At 43.1% G+C, this 23,467-nt stretch overlaps 1 protein-coding gene across 3 annotated transcripts in view; it reads left to right on the forward strand.

Moving 5' to 3' along the window:
* Positions 1–23,467, forward strand: part of LOC110157880 (atrial natriuretic peptide receptor 1) — a 92,387-nt gene that overhangs the window by 727 nt on the left and 68,193 nt on the right. For 2 of the 3 annotated variants that reach the window (XR_008633417.1, XM_055163274.1), the window contains exons 1-2: positions 1–236; positions 2,356–3,150. The exon at positions 1–236 is cut by the window's left edge and continues 727 nt beyond it. Coding sequence is in view for 2 of the 3 variants with exons in the window: in XM_055163274.1 (XP_055019249.1) it covers positions 2,385–3,150 (766 nt within the window). In the remaining variant the exon portion in view is untranslated. The remainder of the gene's footprint in view (positions 237–2,355; positions 3,151–23,467) is intronic. The other variant, XM_055163275.1, reaches the window with a different exon arrangement.

Here is a 23,467-nt window from a genome sequence, read left to right on the forward strand (position 1 = left end):
TCCAGAACTAATGTTGAATTCAACTTTGGCCAAAACAGGAATTAATTAATTTTATTTTTTTTTCCCCAAGAAACAAAACAATGTGAACAATTTGCTTCTGAGACACTTTGGAGACTAAGGAAAACAAAAGTGCAACAGGACTAAACCAGGACTAAACCAGGACTAAACCAGGACTATTGGAATTAAAGAGAGTGGATTCCAGAGAAGAACACATGGGCCAAACGATGGAAGGAGAGGTGAGTCTGGAGTTTGGTGGAATGAACGTTTAAAGGGCTCATATGTCTCTGTTTTCTGGTCGATGTTCTGTTGGTGTTTCATCATCACAAACAGATCCGGAGTTTTGTTTTGTTTCATTCACACATGTTTAACACACAAACCCTGCACATTTAGGCTGAGTTCTTCTCTCACACAGAAAACACTGTTCCACCTTGTGATGTCATGTCATGTGAATGAAACAAAACACATCTCCAGGTTCATTTTTGAGAAGGTAACATCTTTAGAACATGATTTAAAGTTCATGAAAGTCACTTTAGTGTAATGTAGGAGCTTTATTTCTCCTAATGTTTGAATAGCTTATAGAGGCTTTGCATTGTCACATGACCCCTGTAGCAACCGCCATGACACCGGACACACTATGTCATTGACTACAGCAGCATCGGAGAAACATGGGCAGGTTTTGTTGTGTATTGGGTTGTTCTAGACGCTCTGAACAGGATAAAACCATTCGTTACTTCACTGTTCCTCTGGAAATGACTTATCAGGAGCTCAAACAAGGGAATTATTGAAAAAAAGATGCGGATTATAGCTAGAAAAAATAAACCACGAAGAGATTTCCAATTGTACCATCAAGACACCCAAAGTTTCATCAAGGTATTTGCTATTTAAATTGTTTCATAGCTTATTTAATGAAAGAAGCACATTTACTGAACTAAAATTTCATTAATTTATCCAGGAAAACCCGCACTAGTTTATATTCAACGAACCCACACTGGGCTCCTGTGATCAACATGGCGCACGAGTCGAAGAGTCTGTGAGCCGAACCTCGAAAGAATCGACCATTAAAAGATCCTCGCGAACATTAGAAAGATCCACTCGCAAAAAGTGATTCATTCTAGAAGACATAGTTGTGGATAAACAAGACAATAAAGAAAACATGGGTCCTACGACGAGTGACATGTTTATATGTGCACTGGAAGATACAGTTTCTACTGCCACTCACACTGCAAATGTTTTCTTTTTACATTTTAGTTTAGTAAATGTGCTTCTCTCATTAAACTATGAAACAATTTAAATAACAAATACTGTGATGAAAGTGACGTGAGTGTGTCTTGATGGTACCATTGGAAATCTCTTCGCGGTTTATGTTCTCTAGACATAATTCCCGTTTTTTTCACGATAATTCCCTTGTTTGATCCTGATGAGTCATTTCCAGAAGAACAGTGAAGAATCGATTCATTTTATCCCTTTGAGAGCGTCTAGAACAACCAATAGGTTGCTATAGGGGTCACGTGACGGTGCAAAGTCTCTATAAGTGGAGGTGCCACAAAAGTATCAACATATGATCTGGGTTTTCTCAAAGTCAGAAGACGATTTCACTTTGATCACGACTCATGTAGACTCCTATTTCTATTTCCCGTTTAAAGAGCAGGTATGTGACGTTTATTCTAACACATCACATACGTTTGATAGGTTTGAATTTTGTTTTCAATGCTCCGAGTCCCCCTCCCTTTGCTCCCTGTGCTGAATCACTCCCCCTTCAGAGCACTACCACAACATAATTGATTGTTTTGGGGCAGTTGTGGTACTGCACATCACATCAGGTTTGTCATGAGGCTGTGTACAGTTTTGTGTCATGTTTTTGTGTATTTATGGAGGATTGTTTTGTGGGAGCATGGGGGATGTAGGCTTGAGGGTGGAGCCTTCCACAGAATTGTACTGCGAACCATAAGGAGGGTTTAAATAGAGAGTTTGCTAAAATACTCACATGCATGGACGACCTCTCAAACCTCTCCAGGCCTGTTTTTATTAGCTTTGTTAGAACATGGGAGAAAAAAAATGGCATAATACCCTCTCTATAATCTCAAGTCATCCTCTGCTTCTGAGAGATCACTCTTGTCTGTGATTGGTTAAATTCACCTGTCACTCACTCAGAGGCTGACCAATAGGAGCCCGGAGCTGCAATAATGAGAGAGAGTTACTGAAGCATGATGTGACCAACACAAAGAGTTCTGGTTTAGTCCTGGTTTAGTCCTGGTTTAGTCCTGCTTTAATCCTGGTTTAGTCCTGGTTTAGTCCTGGTCTAGTCCTGTTTAAGTCCATGTTGTTGCTGTGACATTTCTCCTTGTCTTTCCTCAGGCTCTTGAATAATTGATGTCTCTGAGACCATGGGCCCCCCGCGAGGCCCCTCCCTCTGTCTGCTCCTGCTCCTCCTTGTCGCTTCCACTCAATGTCGCAAACTGCGGCGTCTAACCCGCAACCACCCGCCGGACCCTCACCCCCACCCGCACCCCCAGAGCCCGACCAACAAACCCAACATCACGCTGGCCGTCATCCTGCCGCACAGTAACACCAAGTACCCGTGGGCGTGGCCTCGTATCGGCAGCGCCATTGACCGGGCAGTGCGCACGGTGAACTCTGACCCCCAGCTGCTTCCGGGTCACCTGCTCACGTACGTGTTCAAGTCAAGTCAGGACAAACACGGGATCTGCTCTGAGTCCATGGCACCGCTGATGGCGGTGGACCTGAAGTTGGACTATGACCCGTGGGCCTTCATCGGGCCCGGCTGCTCCTACGCCGCGTCGCCCGTGGGGCTGTTCGCCGGGCACTGGGACGTTCCCATGGTAACCGCGGGTGCGCCCGCCGTAGCGTTCTTCGGCGGCGTGTACCCGTCCATCACTAACACCGGCCCCACCCACAAGAAGCTGGGGCGCTTCGCCCTGCGCCTCTGCGAGCACTTCGGCTGGAGAGAGCACGTCATGCTCGTGTTCAGCGACAACAAAGTGGACGACCGGCCGTGCTACTTTGCCATCGAGGGGCTGTACACGGAACTGCAGGGGGTCAATGTCACTCTAGAAGAACTGGTGTTTGAGGAGAACAAGACCCCCATCAACTACTCCAACATCCTGAGCAACATACAGAGCGAAGGACGAGGTGAGACGCTGTACACACACTGTACACTACACATGTCATCTATATAACACATATGGGTCATATATGTCATCATATATATGTCATCATATATATGTCATCATATATATGTCATCATATATATGTCATCATATATATGTTATATATCTTATCATCTATGTGTATAATATAATAAACATGTGTACCATCCTGAATAACACACAGAGTGAGGGGCCAAGTTGCACACACGCACACACACGCACACCCGCACACACACACACACGCACACACGCACACACGCACACACGCACACACGCACACACGCACGCACACGCGCACACACACACACACAACACACACGCACACACACACACACGCACACACACACACGCGCACGCACACCCGCACACACGCACACGCACACACACACACACACGCACACGCACACGCACACACACACACACGCACACGCACACACACACACACACACACACACGCACACACACACGCACACACGCACACACACACACACACACACACACACACACACACACATAGACCTGAGGGCCGCAGGACACAGCTTCACTGTTTTGATCAAACAGTGACACTAAACACAGATCAGGACATGGTCCAATTTTCACTCTGGTGACATGTGCCACAGACGCTTCCAGGGGCCCGCGCACCGCAGTTTGAGACCCACTGTAGTCCTGCTGTTTATGGCTCATAAAGCAGACCAGAGCACGACTTTAAATTATTTCCATGTTTAAGTCTAATCTCAGTTTGTCTTTCAGCTCCATCATCTGACAACTGCACAAACATAAAACAGATGCAACAAAAAATCACTCTTTACACTTTCAGTAAATATATACATTTAAAAATATTGAAATAAAAGAGTAAACTTTATTGAGATTGTTCAGTTTAATCTCATACAGTTGGCATTATGTTAAACGCTGCTTATTCACATTTACTCGAGTAACTTTTGGATAAAATTGTTCTTCTCAGAGTAATTTTCAGACTCCATACTTTTACTCCTACTTAAATAATATTAACAGTACTCTTACTCGAGTAATATATGAGACAGTGTAACAGTACTCGTACTTGAGTAAAAGTTGTGCTTCCTCTGTGAGTGAGTCTAAAGTGACAAAATCTTTATGTGACAATCTGAAATGATTTGAACATTTGTGTTTCTTGCAGCTCCTTCACGTTTGATTTAGTTTGTCTCATTTGTCCTTTGAAAACATCACATTCTGTACATTTCCTGTGCTTTCCTCCAATACTTTTTACACTTTCCTTATTTTTAGGTCACTTCTTTGTACTTGGAGTTGAGTAATATTATTTTTGGCTTTGGAATCAGGGCTAAAACCTAAAATACATGTCTTGCACTTGTCCCAGTGACCACGCGGTGAATGACACATTCAAATTTGAGCTGGAACAGATCCAGCTTCCTGAAGGTTGGAACTCTGCGTGTGCTTTTCTAAGTGATGAAAATGTCTCTCACCTGAACTTCAAAGGAAAACAAACCATGCAGGTGCCCAGTCCATTATCACAGGGACATAGGGACCATGCAGGTGCCCAGTCCATTATCACAAGAATAATGAGACTATGTAGGTATTCAGTCCATTATTGCAGGGGCACAGAGACCATGCAGGTGTCCAGTCCATTATCAGAGGGACAATGGGGGAACTAAAGATTTACACTGAGTTTCAGTTACACTTAGTCCTGATTTAGATCTTGTTTGCTCCTGGTTTATAACAGAGTTTAGTTCTTTTTTCCCCCTTAGTTTCAACATGGCTTTAGTCTTGGTTTAATCTGGGTTCAGACTTTGTTTAGTCCTGGTTTAGTCCTGGTTTAATCCAGGTTTAGTCCTTATTTCATTACTGTTCCTGAAAAGCTTTAGGTTTATGATCTGCAATAAAACTTTATGATTCTTATCTTTAAATCTGACTTTTGGACTTGGAACCTGGAGCAACTCGTGAGGAATTCTGTTTCAAATTAAATATTTTAAAGAAAAATAAATAAATAAAAAAAAGATTTTACTATCTAAGCCAGGTGTAAACCAGTTCTAAACCAGGTCTAAATCAGGACTAATATGGGTCTAAACCAAGACTAAACCAGGACTAAACCAGATCTAAACCAGGACTAACATAGGTCTAAACCAGAACTAAACCAGGACTAACACAGGTCTAAACCCAGGACTAAACCAGGACTAACACAGGTCTAAACCAGGACTAAACCAGGTCTAAACCAGGACTAAGTGGTGTGGAGTGTTGGAGGTAAGTGAAAGTGTGATTCTTGGCCTGGTGTTTGTGTTCTCAGCTGTGAGCCCTTTCAGCTGTTCGTCTTTCTCAATAATTGCACAAATGAGTTGAAAGTTTCACAACATTTCACTCATGTGTTTGGGCTCATGTTTGTCTGTGATCAAAACTAGAACCAGGAGACAAAACGTCGCTCATTCACAAACTCATTCGAAGTGTTAAAGGCGCTGAGTGTGTCCTGCCGCTCACTGTTTCAAAAGCTTCTACAATCACAACTGGACCTGGGTTGACACAGCCTTAAAACCAACTTTTTGGAGCTTTCCTCCATGTTCTACCACTGTCTCCTCTCAAAAACACGTCTGAAGAGGTTTTAGCTGTCATCCATTCATGTTTGAGTAATCTAGTGATCTCTCCTGGGCCCCATTCAAACCCTCATTATGGTTAGCAGTAGAAGTCTGTGCAAGGCTCTGCCCTCAAGCCCATGTCACCCATGCTGCCACACGACAAGTCTCCGTAAATACAAAAACAATGGTGAGCAGATAATGGGACCGAGGGGGAGGAAGTAGAGTATGAAGAGGAGAAGGCTGAGAACTGAACCTTGGGGAGCTCCTTGAGTGAGTGGGTGATGGGGACTTGCAGTGGTTGATGTGGATGAACTGGTGTCTGTTGGTGAGGCAGGAGGTAAACTGGGAAAGGGCTGCATCAGAATTCCCCCTCTTCACCTCTGCACATCGAGCTCACGTACACACATCAGTTTATGGACAGAACATGTCTCACGTGAAGCTCAGAACCTCCAGTAAGCCCTCCTTGAGCTGCAGAAGCTGCACTAGCACTGAGTCAGGATTGGCTGGAGGACTGGGGTTTAGGGACTGACCATTCAGATCAGAGAGAGGCATTTTAGTTTTAAACCAAAAATCTTTCAACATTTTAGCATTTCAGCAAACTGTCCACCTCATTCTGTTCCTGAGTGGATAATCATCTTGAACCAAAACACAGAATTAGGAAATAAATAAATGTGACATCATGATCATTAGTGTCACAGTACTCCAGATCGGTCTTTGTCTTTAGACTCGACCTCGAAAGACCTCGAAACTGCTTTTTTACGATCTTCATCTCGTCTCGGATTCGAGCACATTTGGTCTTGGTCTTGAAGGCATTTGATCTTGGTCTTGTCTCGGTCTTGATGACGCCTGGACTTGGTCTTGTCTCGGACTCAAGGTCTGACACTCAATGACTGTGATCATATTTCATTATGGCTGGTAAATGTGCAGAGGCTAAATATCACTGCAAAACCAGTAAGAGAATGTCACTGTAAATGTTATGAACTTGAAAAAAACTAGTTTGAAACTTTGAAGTTGTTTTGTGTAAAGTTCCAGTGGAAGTGGGATTGAAGAAGAGGTTCTCAAACTGTGGGTGAGGGTCCAAAAAAGAGGTGCAGAGTGTTTCAGTGCAGCACAGTTTGCTTGGCTTATTTTAAGCTTAAATGAACATTAATCAAATAGAATGGTGATAGATTTATAAAAAAACATTGATATAAATGTGCCAAAATAACTGTAAAATACAAATAAATGTAGGAAATGACAAAGATGGATTTGATTTTGTCTTGATGGGTCTCGGTCTTGTCTTGGTCTTGGTCTTTAAAAGTCTTAGTCTTGTCTCGGTCTCAACCCTCAAAGGTCTCGGTCTTGTCCTGGTCTTGGGACCTTGTGGTCTCAAACTGGTCTTGGTCTTGTTAAGTGCCGTCTTGACTACAGCACTAATGCCAACTGTTTTTGAAGACTAATGGTGTGTTCGATTATCCATCTGTCCCCCACTTGGATCTGTGATATGACAACATGTCCTCGCTTCAAGTGTTTCATTATGTTTCACACATAGACAGAATATATGAAAGGACATAGCTAACACGCTGGTCGTCCTGGTCCAGTTTTGCGTGTCCGACTTGGAGAAAAATGTGGATGCCGCCCAGAAAACTCTTACTGTTGTTGTTTATCTTTTGTTATCGACTTAAGGGACATTTAGCACCACCCACTTAAAACAACACCGACCGCCACAACACCGACCACAACACCGTAAGGTACTGCAGTAATTTGAATGACTGAAATTGTCATTTAAATCACCAAAGCTCCTAACACAATGAAAACACTTCATACTAAACATGTGACACTGGGCACAGACACCTTAGATTCTGTCTTGGAATCCTTGCTTGGTCTTCTCTGAGTTCTTCCGAGTTCCACCATCCGAGGAAAGGAGGTGTGTCGGTGCATATCACTAGGCAATGCCGTTGGACCTCCGAGTCAGATAGTTAAACGCACCATAAATCATTTGTATTTGATCTGAACAGGTTTGCCTCATCTCTGGACACACACAGGTCTTATGTTTATGAAGTATAAAGTCAAAATCTTCCAGCCAGTTCCTATAAGAGAAGAAAAGGCTGCGTTCAAATTACAATAGAATATTAATGACATAGCTTCATATTAACTATGAGCAGTTAAATCTGCAGATCTGATGTTTCCTTCATTAAACCTGGCTCCTCTGATGTTCTTCAACAAAGCGAGATGTGAAGTTTGAGCACATATAAGGACTGAAACACAGCCCCAAACTGCTGAAACATCTCCAAGGTTTGAATATGAAACAAACTGCCACTACATCACCACTGACATGGGCCAGAGACCAGGACTAAAGTAGAACTAAACCAGGACTAAAGTAGAACTAAACCAGGACTAAAGCAGGACTGAAGAAGGACTAAACCAGAACTAAAGCAGGACTAAACCAGGAGTAAACCAGAACTAAAGCAGGACTGAAACAGGACTGAAGCGGGACTGAAGCAGGACTAAACCAGGACTAAACCAGGACTAAACCAGGACTAAACCAGAACTATACCAGAACTAAACCAGGAGTAAACCAGAACTAAGGCAGGACTGAAGCAGGACTAAAGCAGGACTGAAGCAGGACTAAAGCAGGACTGAAGCAGGACTAAAGCAGGACTGAAGCAGGACTGAAGCAGGACTAAAGCAGGACTAAAGCAGGACTAAATCTCCTAAATCTCCTAAATCTCTAGCTCCTGTTTAGACCTGGTTCAGACCTGGTTTCTCTGCGTTCCTTCACATATTTGTTGACGTTGTTCTCTGAGGTGAACTCGACTGTGACGCACACAGCCGTTTCCCACAGCGACGCGACTCCCCTCGTCAATCATTCACAGAAGTCAGAGGTCAGACCCGCCCAAACCAAACCAACTTCCTATTTCCAACTCGCCGCTGTGATAAGAACATCACTATATTAAACACGACAGGACGACGGGAGGGCATCTGACACACGGGGAGGGCATCTGACACACGGGGAGGGCATCTGACACACGGGGAGGGCATCTGACACAGGATCATGTGACTTGAATTTAAGTGTGTCTGAACACCAGAAAAGTTCTAGTGTATTTGTTGTTGCTCTTTCATAGATTGGGTCCATGATAGAAAACAGTTTGTGCTGTGTCTCCTCTGACCCTCTGCTCCTCTGACCCTCTGCTCCTCTGACCCTCTGCTCCTCTGACCCTCTGCTCCTCTGACCCTCTACTCCTCTGACCCTCTACTCCTCTGACCCTCTGCTCCTCTGACCCTCTGCTCCTCTGACCCTCTGCTCCTCTGACCCTCTACTCCTCTGACCCTCTGCTCCTCTGACCCTCTGCTCCTCTGACCCTCTGACTCCTCTGACCCTCTACTCCTCTGACCCTCTCCTCCTCTGACCCTCTGCTCCTCTGACCCTCTGCTCCTCTGACCCTCTACTCCTCTGACCCTCTACTCCTCTGACCCTCTTCTCCTCTGACCCTCTACTCCTCTGACCCTCTACTCCTCTGACCCGCTTCTCCTCTGACCCTCTGTTCCTCTGACCTTCTCCTCTACTCCTCTGACCCGCTACTCCTCTGACCCTGTTCTCCTCTGACCTTCTCCTCTACTCCTCTGACCCTCTACTCCTCTGACCCTGTTCTCCTCTGACCTTCTCCTCTACTCCTCTGACCTTCTCCTCTTCTCCTCTGACCCTCTCCTCCTCTGACCCTCTCCTCCTCTGACCCTCTTCTCCTCTGACCCTCTCCTCTGTTCCTCTGTTCCTCTGTTCTTCTGCTCGTCCTGGTCTTCCTGGTCTTCTTCTGCCTCTTGTCCATCTGTGTGGTTAAACATTGATGCTGTGGATTCCCAGGCAGCGCTGTTCCCTAAACGCGTCACAGAGCAGAGCATGTGCACTGAGCCGCACCAATTACGTTTTATTACAAAGATTAATATTTAAAGAGGAGTCTGACTGTGCCGTGTGGGAGAGACACAACCACCGGAACAGAAAAACACACAAGAGAAAGCCTTTAGTCTGAACTTGAAGCAGACCTGCAAACTGGACTTCTCCCAGCTTTTAATCATGTTCTCGTACCTTCTTCTCATTCACCTTCTGAAGTTGTACTTGGAATGATTCTCCTGGATTTAAAAGGTCACTGCGTCGATATATCGTATCGTTTAATGTGATGATACAGTATTGATATCGTGGGCTGTTGTATCGATATATCATCAAGAGCTTTTTTTTGTGTATTTTACTTAGTTATTTCATTACAGCTACAGTTTTGTTGTTTGTTTAGAGGAAGGAAACTCTTTATGTGACACATTTCACATTTTCACTGATTAAAATGTTTGTGTTTTTGATATAAATTTTGCACAAGAAGTGGTTTAACAAAGACTTTTAGTGTCACAGACATGATTTAGCCTTTATTTTTATTGGACTGTATCAAATCGATTTGAAATATATTGTGTTGATTCATATTGAATCGTAAGCTCACTGTATCGAGATATGTATCGTATCGTGGCCCATGTATCAAGGTATGTATCGTATCGCCAACTTCTTAATAATACCCAGTAATAATAATACCCTGCACACTCCTTCTCCAGTCTGATGTTCTCAGTCGGTGATACACGTTGGACTGGGCACAATCTGTGTGTCATTCTTTCTTTTGTTCTTCCAAACAGGTTATTGTTCATTTATAAATTGGTAAAACTCCGTACACACACACACACACACACACACACACGCACACGCACACGCACGCACACACACACACACACACTGCACTCCAACACACACACACACACACACACTGCACTCCAACACACACACACACACACACACACACACACACACACACACGCACGCACACACAACACACACACACACACACACACACACGCACACTGCACTCCAACACACACACACACACACACACACACACACTGCACTCCAACACACACACACACACACACACACACTCACACACACACACACACACACACACACACACACACACACACACTGCACTCCAACACACACACACACACACACACACACACACACTGCACTCCACACACACACACACACACACACACACACACTGCACTCCACACACACACACACACACACACACTGCACTCCAACACACACACACACACACACACACACACACACACTGCACTCCAACACACACACACACACACACACACACACACTGCACTCACAACACACACACACACACACACACACACACACACACACACTGCACTCCAACACACACACACACACACACACACACACTGCACTCCAACACACACACACACACACACACACACACACTGCACTCCAACACACACACACACACACACACACACACACACATGCACTCCAACACACACACACACACACACAACACACACACTGCCACTCACACACACACACACACACACACACAGACACACTGCGCTCCACACACACAGACACACTGCGCTCCAACACACACACACACACACACACACACACTGCGCTCCAACACACACACACACACACACACTGCACTCCAACACACACACACACAGACACACTGCGCTCCAACACACACAGACACACTGCGCTCCAACACACACACACACACACACACACACACACACTGCGCTCCAACACACACACTGCGCTCCAAACACACACACACACACACTGCACTCCAACACACACACACACAGACACACTGCGCTCCAACACACACAGACACACTGCGCTCCAACACACACACACACACACACACTGCGCTCCAACACACACACAACACACACACACACACTGCACTCCAACACACACACACACACACACACACACACACACTGCGCTCCAACAGATACACACACACACACCACAACACACACACACACACACACACACACACACACACTGCGCTCCAACAGATACACACACACACACACACACACACACACACACACTGCGCTCCAACAGATACACAACCCTGGTCGTTCCTTAAGCCGTCGCAGCTTTCGGCCGTTCCTCATTTCAGTTTTCTGCAGCAGTGACTGGAACCACCTTCAACACACTTTAAAACTTAGTTTGTTTTTACCTCTGTCAACTTTTAAAAACTCCATCCAGAGTATTTTACAGGATCATTGCACAGTCTTTTAACACTTTTATATTTTTAATCTGCAAATGTTTTACTGTCTTATATTTCTATTCACTGTTTCATGTTATAGTTGCTGTGTGAATGTTTTCTCTTTGTGCTTTTGTTTGATATTGCCTCTTGGTCAGGTCGTCATTGTAAATGAGAAGGTGTGCTCAACTGACTTCTGACTTACCTGCTAAAATATTGAATAAAAAAATAATAATAAAAAATAAAATAAAATAAACTTTATTATTTGTCTCTAAAACAAAAAACAAAACAAAAAAAAAAAAAAAAAACAAAAAAACAAAACAAAACAAAACAGATAATGATGAATAAAAAATCATAATGGAAAAAATGGATAACACATTTGCCTAAGTGAAGCAGAAAATGCCATAGACATACATGTGTTAACCTACGTCTTTTTTAGCAGAAATAAGAGGGGAGCCCTAAGCACAGAGACACAAAAAAATTGTGTCATATTCCAGGTATGTCCTTTTTATTTAAAACAAAGTGATAATAAACTGGATGTAAATATTATTTTTCTCGAGTTTAAATGGTGCTAATGTTAACTCACTCAGTCACATCACAAACTACTGTTGCTTATTCTTATGAATGGATGAATAAATAAATGAATAAATGAATGGGGTGCTTTGTTTGTTCTTCTGCAGGTTACAGAAATCATGGCGGTATTATATAGAACTGGAGAGAGCGACCAAGCCCCGCCCTCCACACGTGTCAGTCCCGGGGCTCAGCCAATTCAGGAAACGACCGTTATCTGTTTTTTTCCATTATTCATTTCAACACAAAACTGAAAAAACAAATCATTATCCGTTTTTTCATTTTGGTTTTGGAGATAAATAATGAAGAAAATAATTATTATTTTTGGTTTTATTTTGAAAAATAAATGACGAATGACACACGGATTGGGCAGCGTCGCGTCGTGGTTTGGTCCAAATGTAAAAAAACCTCTGCTCTAGTGGGATGTGCAGACGTCCACAGGAGGAGCCCACAGCCTGCGGCGCTTTGTTGTCATGACGTTTACGGCCACGTCAGCTCCACTGGACACCACAGTTTTTTTATGAAGTCATTTTAGATCAGTATTGTGATTTAAAATGTGTAAATTATAACAGAACGATCCACGGGGGTCAGAGATACAACTATAGAGACACACAAACACTGTAGCGCTGATTTAGCACAGATGACAGATTTTCATGTTGTTCTAATGTCACTTGATTTGATGGACAGTACCGGAGATAAATATGTATCATCATTTTACAGCATCAACAGGAAAACTCCATCCAAAATGCAGTTTAGTCCTGGTTCAGTCCTGGTCCAGTCCTGGTTCAGTCCTGGTCCAGTCCTGGTTCAGTCCTGGTTCAGTCCTGGTCCAGTCCTGGTCCAGTCCTGGTTCAGTCCTGGTCCAGTCCTGATCCAGTCCTGGTTCAGTCCTGATCCAGTCCTGGTTCAGTCCTGTTCCAGTCCTGCACCTGCCGCTGGTCAGAGTGTGTAATGAGGCTGTTCTCTGCGGGGGCCGTGTGACGCTTGTTATGGACTCCACAGTAAAACAGTTCACTCTGGGTCTGACCGCAGCTGGGCCCAGTCACTTGTCAGTGTTTGGTGATGAGCAGCAGTGACTCAGAGGGTCATTTCCCACTTGGATAAAGCTCTGTCATTGACTTGTAAAGGAAATTAAATATTGATTATTATTGATTCAATTAGAGTAGTGATTATTTGATCTTTTCAAAACACATTTGGTCTGGAACTCATTTGGTTTGGTAGTTAAAGACCGTTCAGTGTAAACACTTCTGTTCTCTTTGGCTCGATAATCTTGTCAGGAAGTGACAAATGCAGATGAATAAAGATGCAAATCAGATCAAACACATCTGACCACACTGTCCTACAGAGACAAAAGACCTGAACTCTCCAGAGTGAAACTGATGAAAATGACTTCAGTTTCTGTTTTGTCCAGACAAAAGTAGAATAGACAAGGCTCCCAAAATTTAACAACTAGTCGCTCTAATGAAGAAATATTTGTATGTGAAAAATATTGAGTTCAGAACTGACCTTTGACCCTTATTTGTCAGTTCCTGTTCTCTTTCTTTGTATCATGAGCCAAAAATAAGTTTTGGTGCAAAGGCCAAAGGCAGAAACTGACATGATCATTATTTGTTTGATTTTCTCCAGACTTCCATCCTTTATATATATATAAAAAAAAAACACGTCACCAAGCTCCAGTCACCATGTGTTTGTGTGAAATGATACAGAAGAGTTTCGGATTTCCTGTTTAGTGTTGATCAGGATCATGCAGCGTCACTTCCACAGTGAAACAGTTTGACACAAGTGACTTTGCAGTACAGTGTGTACAGTATGAAGAAATACACACAATACTTTCACTTTAAAGATCAATGAAGTATAATTGAATACAAAGATTTGTTTATTGAATGTGTCCAGACCCTGAGTCAAGGCCACAACAAAAAGAAGGAGGCCAGAGGTTGGATTTGAAAATAAAATATATTTATGAACTAAATCAGAAACAAAACACACACTGTTTCTGCCTTTTGCTTTTGCACGAAAACTTATTTTAGTCTCATGATACAAAGACAGAAAACAGAAACTGACAAATAAGGGTCAAAGGTCAATTTGGAGCTCAATATTTTTCAGGATATTTATTCCCATGATAAAGGAGTCTCACATACAAACAAAATGACATGAACTCATTTATGATTAAACCTGATGTTATGGTCTTTGTAGAGCAGCTCAGGAGGAGTTGTCGGACTTTGACATGTTTGTCCTCTGCTCGTCTCAGTGGATATAAACTTGGTGTTTTGTAACATTCGGGATCTGACGTTTGAGACACATGTTGCTGTTGTTCTGTTGGAAACTCTTGTCTTTGCTTCAGGTTAAGGCTCGTCTTTTTCCATAAGTGTCCTTACAAGACACTTGATGCATCCTGAAGTTCTATTCAGAAATACTACTAAAAAAAACCAAACATTGTACATATCACTTCATATACAGCCTCTCTTATATAACTCCAAAAATACATCACATACTTAAGAGCGAGGATTTGACTTACGGGGTATTGCTGCGAACACATCACACACTCTGCAGTTTCACTTTTGTTTTTGACGCTCTGAGTCTCGCCTCACTTTATTTCTCGCACTAAGTCACTCCCCCTTCAGAGCGTGATCACAACACAGTCAGCGTGCATCCTGCTAATGAAACTACCACACATCACATCACCACATCACATCAGGTTTGTTGTGTACAGTTTTATGTCATGTTTTTGTGTATTTATGGAAGATTATCATGTGGGAGATGGGTGATGTAGGCTTGTGGGCGGAGCCTTGTACAGAATCTTACTGCTAACCGTAAGGAGGGTTTGAATAGGGCCTAGGAGAGATCACTGGATGACTCTAAAACCTCTTCAGGCAGGTGTTGGTGTTGGTGTTGTAACAAAAAGTCCATTTTGCAGAGTACACCTTTTTTAAGCTTCACTTTTTTCAAAAGTCTTTTAAACGCAGCTTTTGTAGAAGAAGTGTCACTGTTGGTGGGAGGAGCCTATGTTGCAGATTGACAGCCTCACTTCTGCCAGTCTGTCCCAGGGCAGCTGTGGCTACACTAATATCACCACAGAGTGTGATTGAAGAATACTCAGCACACACACACGCGCCAGCACACACAAACACATAAATACACACACACACAAACACACACACACTCACACACGCACACACGCACACACACACACAAACACACAAACCCCCCCCCCACACACACACACACGCAAACACACACACAAACTCACACCAACACACACGCACACACACTCACACACAAACACAAACACACACACCCCCACACACCCAAATAGACACACACAAACACACCCACATACATACACACACAAACACACACACACACACACACACTCTGGATAGTCACAATCAACAACTCACACTGCCACTATTAAAGCGCCTTTGCACATCACAACAGTCAGATGCCCTCCCCGTGTGTCAGGTGCCCTCCCCATGTGTCAGATGCCCTCCCCGTGTGTCAGGTGCCCTCCCCGTGTGTCAGATGCCCTCCCCGTGTGTCCGTGAGGTGTGGTTGTGTGTGTGAGTGTGTAGTTAGAGTTATAGTGAGGAGGGCCTGTGGTTCTCTGCACGAGCGCTGACATCTGCACTATATCTGTCCATACGTGACACTGAGAGAGGGAGCAGGAGAGAGATGGAGGGAGGGATAGAGGGAGGAGGGATAGAGGGAGGAGGGAGAGGAGAGGGAGGGGGGATGTAGAGAACGCATCATTAAAATCGATCCCGCTGAACCCTTGCTCGCCCCACACTGAGGAGGAGTGAGAGGACGTGTGGAGTGCTGAGGCTGGAGGAGCTGTTTCACATCACATTCAGTATTTAATAGTTTAGAAGTTTGATTTTCAACAAAAAACTTTGACTAATGGACTGTTGGCTAATATAAAATAGATCTTGTGACCAGAGACGGTATAAAGAAGAGGACCGTTTACTGCACTAAAACGTCATTGTTTACTCATTTTCATTTTCTGTGTTTATAACGTCACTGTCCACTCGTTTTCTGTGTTAAAACGTCACCATCGACTTGTTTTCTCTGTTAAAAACGTCACCGTCGACTCGTTTCTGTGTTAAAAACGTCACCGTCGACTCGTTTCTGTGTTAAAAACGTCACCGTCGACTCGTTTTCTGTGTTAAAACGTCACCGTAGACTCGTTTTCTGTGTTAAAAATGTCACCGTCGACTCATTTTCTGTGTTAAAAACGTCACCGTCGACTCGTTTCTGTGTTAAAAACTTAACCGTCGACTCGGTTTCTGTGTTAAAACGTCACCGTCGACTCGTTTCTGTGTTAAAAACGTCACCGTAAACTCGTTTTCTGTGTTAAAAACGTCACCGTCGACTCGTTTCTGTGTTAAAAACTTAACCGTCGACTCGTTTTCTGTGTTAAAACGTCACCGTCCACTCGTTTCTGTGTTAAAAACGTCACCGTAAACTCGTTTTCTGTGTTAAAAACGTCACCGTCGACTCGTTTCTGTGTTAAAAACTTAACCGTCGACTCGTTTCTGTGTTAAAAACGTCACCGTAAACTCGTTTTCTGTGTTAAAACGTCACCGTCGACTCGTTTCTGTGTTAAAAACGTCACCGTAAACTCGTTTTCTGTGTTAAAAACGTCACCGTCGACTCGTTTCTGTGTTAAAAACTTAACCGTCGACTCGTTTTCTGTGTTAAAACGTCACCGTCAACTCGTTTCTGTGTTAAAAACGTCACCGTAAACTCGTTTTCTGTGTTTAAAACGTCACCGTCGACTCGTTTTCTCTGTTAAAAATGTCACCATCCACTCATTTCTGTGTTAAAAACTTCACCGTCGACTCGTTTTCTGTGTTAAAACGTCACCGTCAACTCGTTTCTGTGTTAAAAACGTCACCGTAAACTCGTTTTCTGTGTTAAAAACGTCACCGTAAACTCGTTTTCTGTGTTAAAAACGTCACCGTCGACTCGTTTCTGTGTTAAAAACGTCACCGTAAACTCGTTTTCTGTGTTAAAAACGTCACCGTCGACTCGTTTCTGTGTTAAAAACGTCACCGTAAACTCGTTTTCTGTGTTAAAACGTCACCGTCGACTCGTTTTCTCTGTTAAAAATGTCACCATCCACTCATTTCTGTGTTAAAAACTTCACCGTCGACTCGTTTTCTGTGTTAAAACGTCACCGTCGACTCGTTTTCTGTGTTAAAACGTCACCGTCGACTTGTTTTCTCTGTTAAAACGTCACCATCCACTCATTTCTGTGTTAAAAACGTCACCGTCGACTCATTTTCTGTGTTAAAAACGTCACCGTCGACTCGTTTCTGTGTTAAAAACTTCACCGTCGACTCGTTTTCTGTGTTAAAACGTCACCGTCGACTCGTTTTCTCTGTTAAAAATGTCACCGTCGACTCGTTTCTGTGTTAAAAACGTCACCGTCGACTCGTTTCTGTGTTAAAACGTCACCGTCGACTCGTTTTCTCTGTTAAAAATGTCACCGTCGACTCGTTTCTGTGTTAAAAATGTCACCGTCGACTCGTTTTCTGTGTTAAAACGTCACCGTCGACTCGTTTTCTCTGTTAAAAATGTCACCGTCGACTCGTTTCTGTGTTAAAAATGTCACCGTCGACTCGTTTTCTGTGTTAAAACGTCACCGTCGACTCGTTTTCTCTGTTAAAAATGTCACCGTTGATTCGTTTCTGTGTTAAAAACGTCACCGTCGACTCGTTTCTGTGTTAAAACGTCACCATCGACTCGTTTTCTGTGTTAAAACGTCACCGTAGACTCGTTTTCTGTGTTAAAACGTCACCGTAGACTCGTTTTCTGTGTTAAAACGTCACCGTCGACTCGTTTTCTCTGTTAAAAACGTCACCGTCGACTCGTTTCTGTGTTAAAAACATCACCGTCGACTCGTTTTCTCTGTTAAAAACGTCACCGTCGACTCGTTTCTGTGTTAAAAACGTCACCGTCGACTCGTTTTCTGTGTTAAAAACGTCACCGTCGACTCGTTTTCTGTGTTAAAAACGTCACTGTCGACTCGTTTTGAGTGAAATGAGTGTTAAATAAAGAGCTGCACTAAACCTGCACACGTACAATCTGCACTCGTTTGATCTCTGAAAAATTAAGCATGAACCACCTCCAGTGTAATCAATTATTAATTCTCCTGATGATCGATTAAGAAAATGTATTATATAAATGTCTATGAAGAAAGTGAAGGACATGCAGCTTCCGCTCATCCCAGTATTAAAGTAAAGATGGATTTAATTGAAAATGTATTGGCTGTTTGTTTTTTGTGGGATGTCCAGTTCCATGTAGAAATGCACATTTGCAAAGGTGAATTGATATGTAGGCGTATGTTGGTATAAGTGCTTTTGCTCTTTCAGTGTGGCTCTTTTTTTTTGTATCACCAATTTTAAAAGTCACTGTCTACTCGTTTTCTACCGTTTTCTGTATTTGCAACGTCATTTACCACTCGTTTTCTTCCATTTTCTCTAAACATCACTGTCTACTTTTTTTTTCTTTTTTTTTATAATTTTCTTCATTTAAAACATCATTGTTTATTTTATGAAGTCGTTTTAGATCAATACTCTATTCACGCTCACGTCACAAACCAGGAAACATGAAAACATGCGATGACAACTTGTAAGTCCTAGGAAAAATGAGAAAATATTCAAATTTTCTTCATCTTTCTTCAGTTTTCTTCATTTGCCACGTTTACATGAGAGCGTTAACTCAGAGTAACAGTAACACTTAATTCCTAATGAAAATGATTATTCAGACTTAAACTTGATTCTGAAGTAATTGTTTGGTTTATTACGATTTTAAAGCCAAATGAATTTCTTCCTGGATCATGTGAACAGATGGACCCGGTCAAGCAGAAGTAAACACAAGGCCAAAAATTCAAGTTAATGCATCTTGATATAAAAATGTATTGAACAGATACATATGTACTCTAGTTTATGAAACTGTTGACCTTTTTTCTGTACCATTTTTGGTTCTAAAGTTCCATATGTTTTAAACAGACCATGTATGAAACATGGAACAACAGCAGATTATTAATTAAAATCTTCAGCATAAATAAACTTTACATTGCTAAACTTTACAATATATAAAGTATAACGACTCTAGAGCCACATCAGCCCGTTTGAGATAATAATGTGTTTAATGCAGTTTTGCGCACGTGTGTTTACATTTTACAGAAACGAAACTTAAGCGCATGTCTCATTTGCATAAACAGCACTTCTCATGCAGCTCAGCTCGTTTAGCTTCTTTCGGGCTAAAGGACGCGACTCGGTGGAATATGAGGATGTGCTGCTGATGGTTTTGTCTGCAAATGGTGGAAAAGGTTCGTGATGCTTGAAGTTTTTCACTGGCACCAACTTTTGGCGTTCAGGGCGATAGTGACGAGTGAATGAGACACGAGCGAACAAAATCAGGGAGGCGAGGGCGACGAGAGAGAAACAAACAAGTGAAGCGGCGAAATCAGAATTAAATATAAGCATTATATCGATATATACGATATGTCAGAATTCATATCGAGTTTAAAAACTATCTCGATATATTTAAAATATCGAGATATCGCCCACCCCTACTACAGAACAGTTGACTGAGATCACGTTTCCTTCAGTCGGTCGGTGAGTCCATCGTCGTCGTCGCATGTTTCCGAACGTCTTTCTGGTTTGTGACGTAAGCGTGAACAGAGTCTATTGTGATTTCAAAAGTCCAAACAATAAGAGAACGATCCACGAGGGTTAGAAAAGGTCACAGCCATAGAGACACACAAATAAAGCACCACTGCGGAACATTTCGACCCAGTTTTTGTGAGTGCTTTTATGAATCCTGAACCTGGAACAAAATCTATACGGTGATCATTTTCTGTTCTTTTTCTGTCCTCTGCTTCTCCTTCCTCTGTTCCCCTTCTCATCTTTCCTTCCCTCTGGTCTCTCTGTTCCAGCCTCCCCTCCTCTCTCCATCCTTTCTTTCTCTCCCCCTCCCCCTCTCCTCTCTCCATCCTCTCTTTCTCTCCCCCTCCCCCTCTCCTCTCTCCATCCTCTCTTCTGCCCCGCTTCTCTCTCCTCCCTTTCCTCCCTTTCCCTCCTCTCTTTCTCTCTCTCTCCCCCTCCCTGTCACTCTTTTCATCCTCTCTCCCTCTCTTCCCTCTCCCTGTCTCCTCCTTCTCTTCCCTCTCCCTCCTCTCTTCTGTTCTCTCTTTCTCCCCCCCCCCTCCTCTCTCATCCTTTCTCCTCCCTCTCCTCCTCTGCCCATCTTCTCTCTCCTCACTTTCCTCCCTCTCCTCTCTCCTTCCTCTCTTCTGTCCTCTGTCTCTCCTCCCTCTCTTCTCCTCTGCTCCCTCTACCCTCTCTCTCTTCTCCCCCTCCTCCCTCGCTCCTGTCCTCTGTGCTCTCAGTATTGATTCTGTCTCTTCTCACAGGAAGCGTGTCAGGTTTCTGTGATGGTCAGGACTTTGTTCAGACTCTCGTCTGTCCCGTCTCTCTCGTCCCTCCCATCTCTCTCTCCCCCATCTCTCCTGTCTCTCTCTCTCCTGTCTCTCTCTCTCCTGTCTCTCTCTCTCCTGTCTCTCTCTCTCTCCTGTCTCTCTTGTCTCTCTTGTCACTCCCGTCCCCCGTTGCTGTTTTTAAATTTTGAAACGTTGATGTAAATGTCCTGGTCTCCCTCTGCTCCATGTGGGAGGGCATCTGACACACAGGAGGACGGGAGGGCATCTGACACACCTGAGGACGGGAGGGCATCTGACACACAGGAGGACGGGAGGGCATCTGACACACAGGAGGACGGGAGGGCATCTGACACACAGCAGGACGGGAGGGCATCTGACACACGGGAGTTGATGGTCGACTCTCATCAGCTCTAATCAGTCGCGCCGGATCCGTTAGCGTTAGCCTGGTGTCAGCGCCGCAGGAGGCTAATGACCGGGACTTCCTGTCTGCTGCAGCCACTTCCTGTCTGCCCGCTCCCCAGACGCTTCATCAGCCCCTCACTGAGACCCGGGATTTTCACAGCCGCGGTCGCACGCAAACTTTACTTTACTGTTCCGCGTTAAAGAGACATTTCAGAGCTTTTGAACGTGTGATCACATCAAACACCTGCCTGAAGAGCTTTTAGACTCATGCATGTTTGACTCATCTAGGGATCTCTCCTTGGCCCTATTCAAGCCCTCCTTGTGGTTAAGTTTGTATTTATACACAGCTTTTCACAGACGTATGTCACAAAGACTCTTTACACTAGAGATTTGCGCGGGACAGAATTTTCAGTCACTCCCGTCCACACTCGCAAAGAATTGTGATTTTCATTCCCACTCCCGCCCACATCTGCGATATTTTGTCCCGCTCCTGCAGGCAAATCCCACAAGATGGGAAACACGGAGAAGCGGAAAGTAACTGTGTAAAATGTGCAGGAGATTAGAGCACGTCCACAAGTTTAGTCTGCTAAAAAATTGTTTTATTAATGCCAAAAAAATATCCAGCACAACTGGTGTATGATAGGTAGACATGTAACAATATTCAAAATATTGTGATTAGTGCTGTCATGCGATTAAAAAAATTTAGAGATTAATTAATTATGATCCGTAATTAATTAATCTAATTAATCTCATTTTAATCTCACCTAAAAATTGCTGAGAAAAGCCTTCAATTTGAGGTATTTTCATTTAAATTCATTATTACATTATTGTGGCAGATCAAAAGACTGATACAGAACAAAAAAAAGTGACTTTATAAAGTCATTTATTGTTAAACAAATCTCTCCAAATTGGCTGTTGAGCCCAAGTCTCCATGAATAAGAAACTGTTTGCTGTAAAGTAGCAAAGACGAGGAAATCTGAACATAATAACTTTTGTCTACTTAAAGACAATAAAAAGTCCAGTCTTTCTTTAACCATATTAAAAATATTATTGATAGAGAAATGCTTTATATATGAGATCACTGGTTTTAGTCCTGGTTTAGACCTGCTTTAGTCCTACTTTAGTCCTAGTTTAGTCCTGGAATGGATTAATCATGTTTTAGTCCTGGTGTTAGTTCTGGTTTAGTCCTGGTTTAGACCTGGTTTAGACCTGGTTTTAGACCTGGTTTTAGTACTGGTTTTAGTTCTGGTTTTAGTTCTGGTTTAGTTCTGGTTCAGTCCTGGTTTAGTTCTGGTTTAGTCCTGGTTTAGTCCTGGAGTGGATTAGTCCTGGTTTTAGTGTTGGTGTTAGTTCTGGTTTAGAGGCGCACAGGAGGAAGTGCGGTTTACGCAGCGTACGCGAGAAAACATGGTCCACACGAGGCGCACGAGAGCACGTCGGTGTCCGCGCAGTAACTACGGAAGGAAACGTGGTCCACGCGTTCTCAGGTTAATGAAGGTGTGGGTTTGTGTGTGTTTTTGTGTGTGTGTGTGTTTGTGTGTGTTTGTGTGCGTGTCCCCTCATGTGGCAGGTCACTATAGGACAGTAGTGCAGACATCATGAGCCTATGCAGGTTTTCACCAGTGACATTTAAGTTGTAGGCGATTTTATATTAGTTATTTTCTTTTATATTTCACGTCGGGAGAATAATTTCCAAGACACGAATGTGTTTTTACCTGTGCACTGCTGCCTCTGTTCTACTGGCTCTACGACCTCGTCCATTGTGACTGACGCCGCCAACATGAACATGACGTTTATATCGCTCTTACTGCGCGCGTTTTGTGTGGGTTTCCGGCAATGAGTGGAATTACCGAAATAAAAAAATGTATAAATGTGTTTTTGTGTGTGTGTGTGTGTGTGTTGTTGTCCCAACAACACATAAAAACAGGTTTTATTATAAAGCAACTCGCAGACAGAAACACTAAAATTAGAGATTAAAAATTAGATTAACGTGATTAAAAAACATAAGGCGCTAAATATGACTGTAATTAATTAATCACAATTAACGTGATAATTTGACACCCCTAATTGTGATATTGTACTGTCAAAAGTCTCACAATAATATAGTCGACCATCACAATATATCGAATCACAAGTTTATTTGCTTAAATTAATTGTTATGGTGCAGCAATAACTAAAAAACTGAGGGAACTACATAGACCATGATCCTTTGCTCTGTTT

This window comes from Boleophthalmus pectinirostris, unplaced genomic scaffold (genome assembly GCF_026225935.1).
Source record: "Boleophthalmus pectinirostris isolate CB_2022bp ecotype Guang Dong unplaced genomic scaffold, ASM2622593v1 HiC_scaffold_6, whole genome shotgun sequence".
Lineage (NCBI taxonomy): Eukaryota > Metazoa > Chordata > Actinopteri > Gobiiformes > Gobiidae > Boleophthalmus > Boleophthalmus pectinirostris.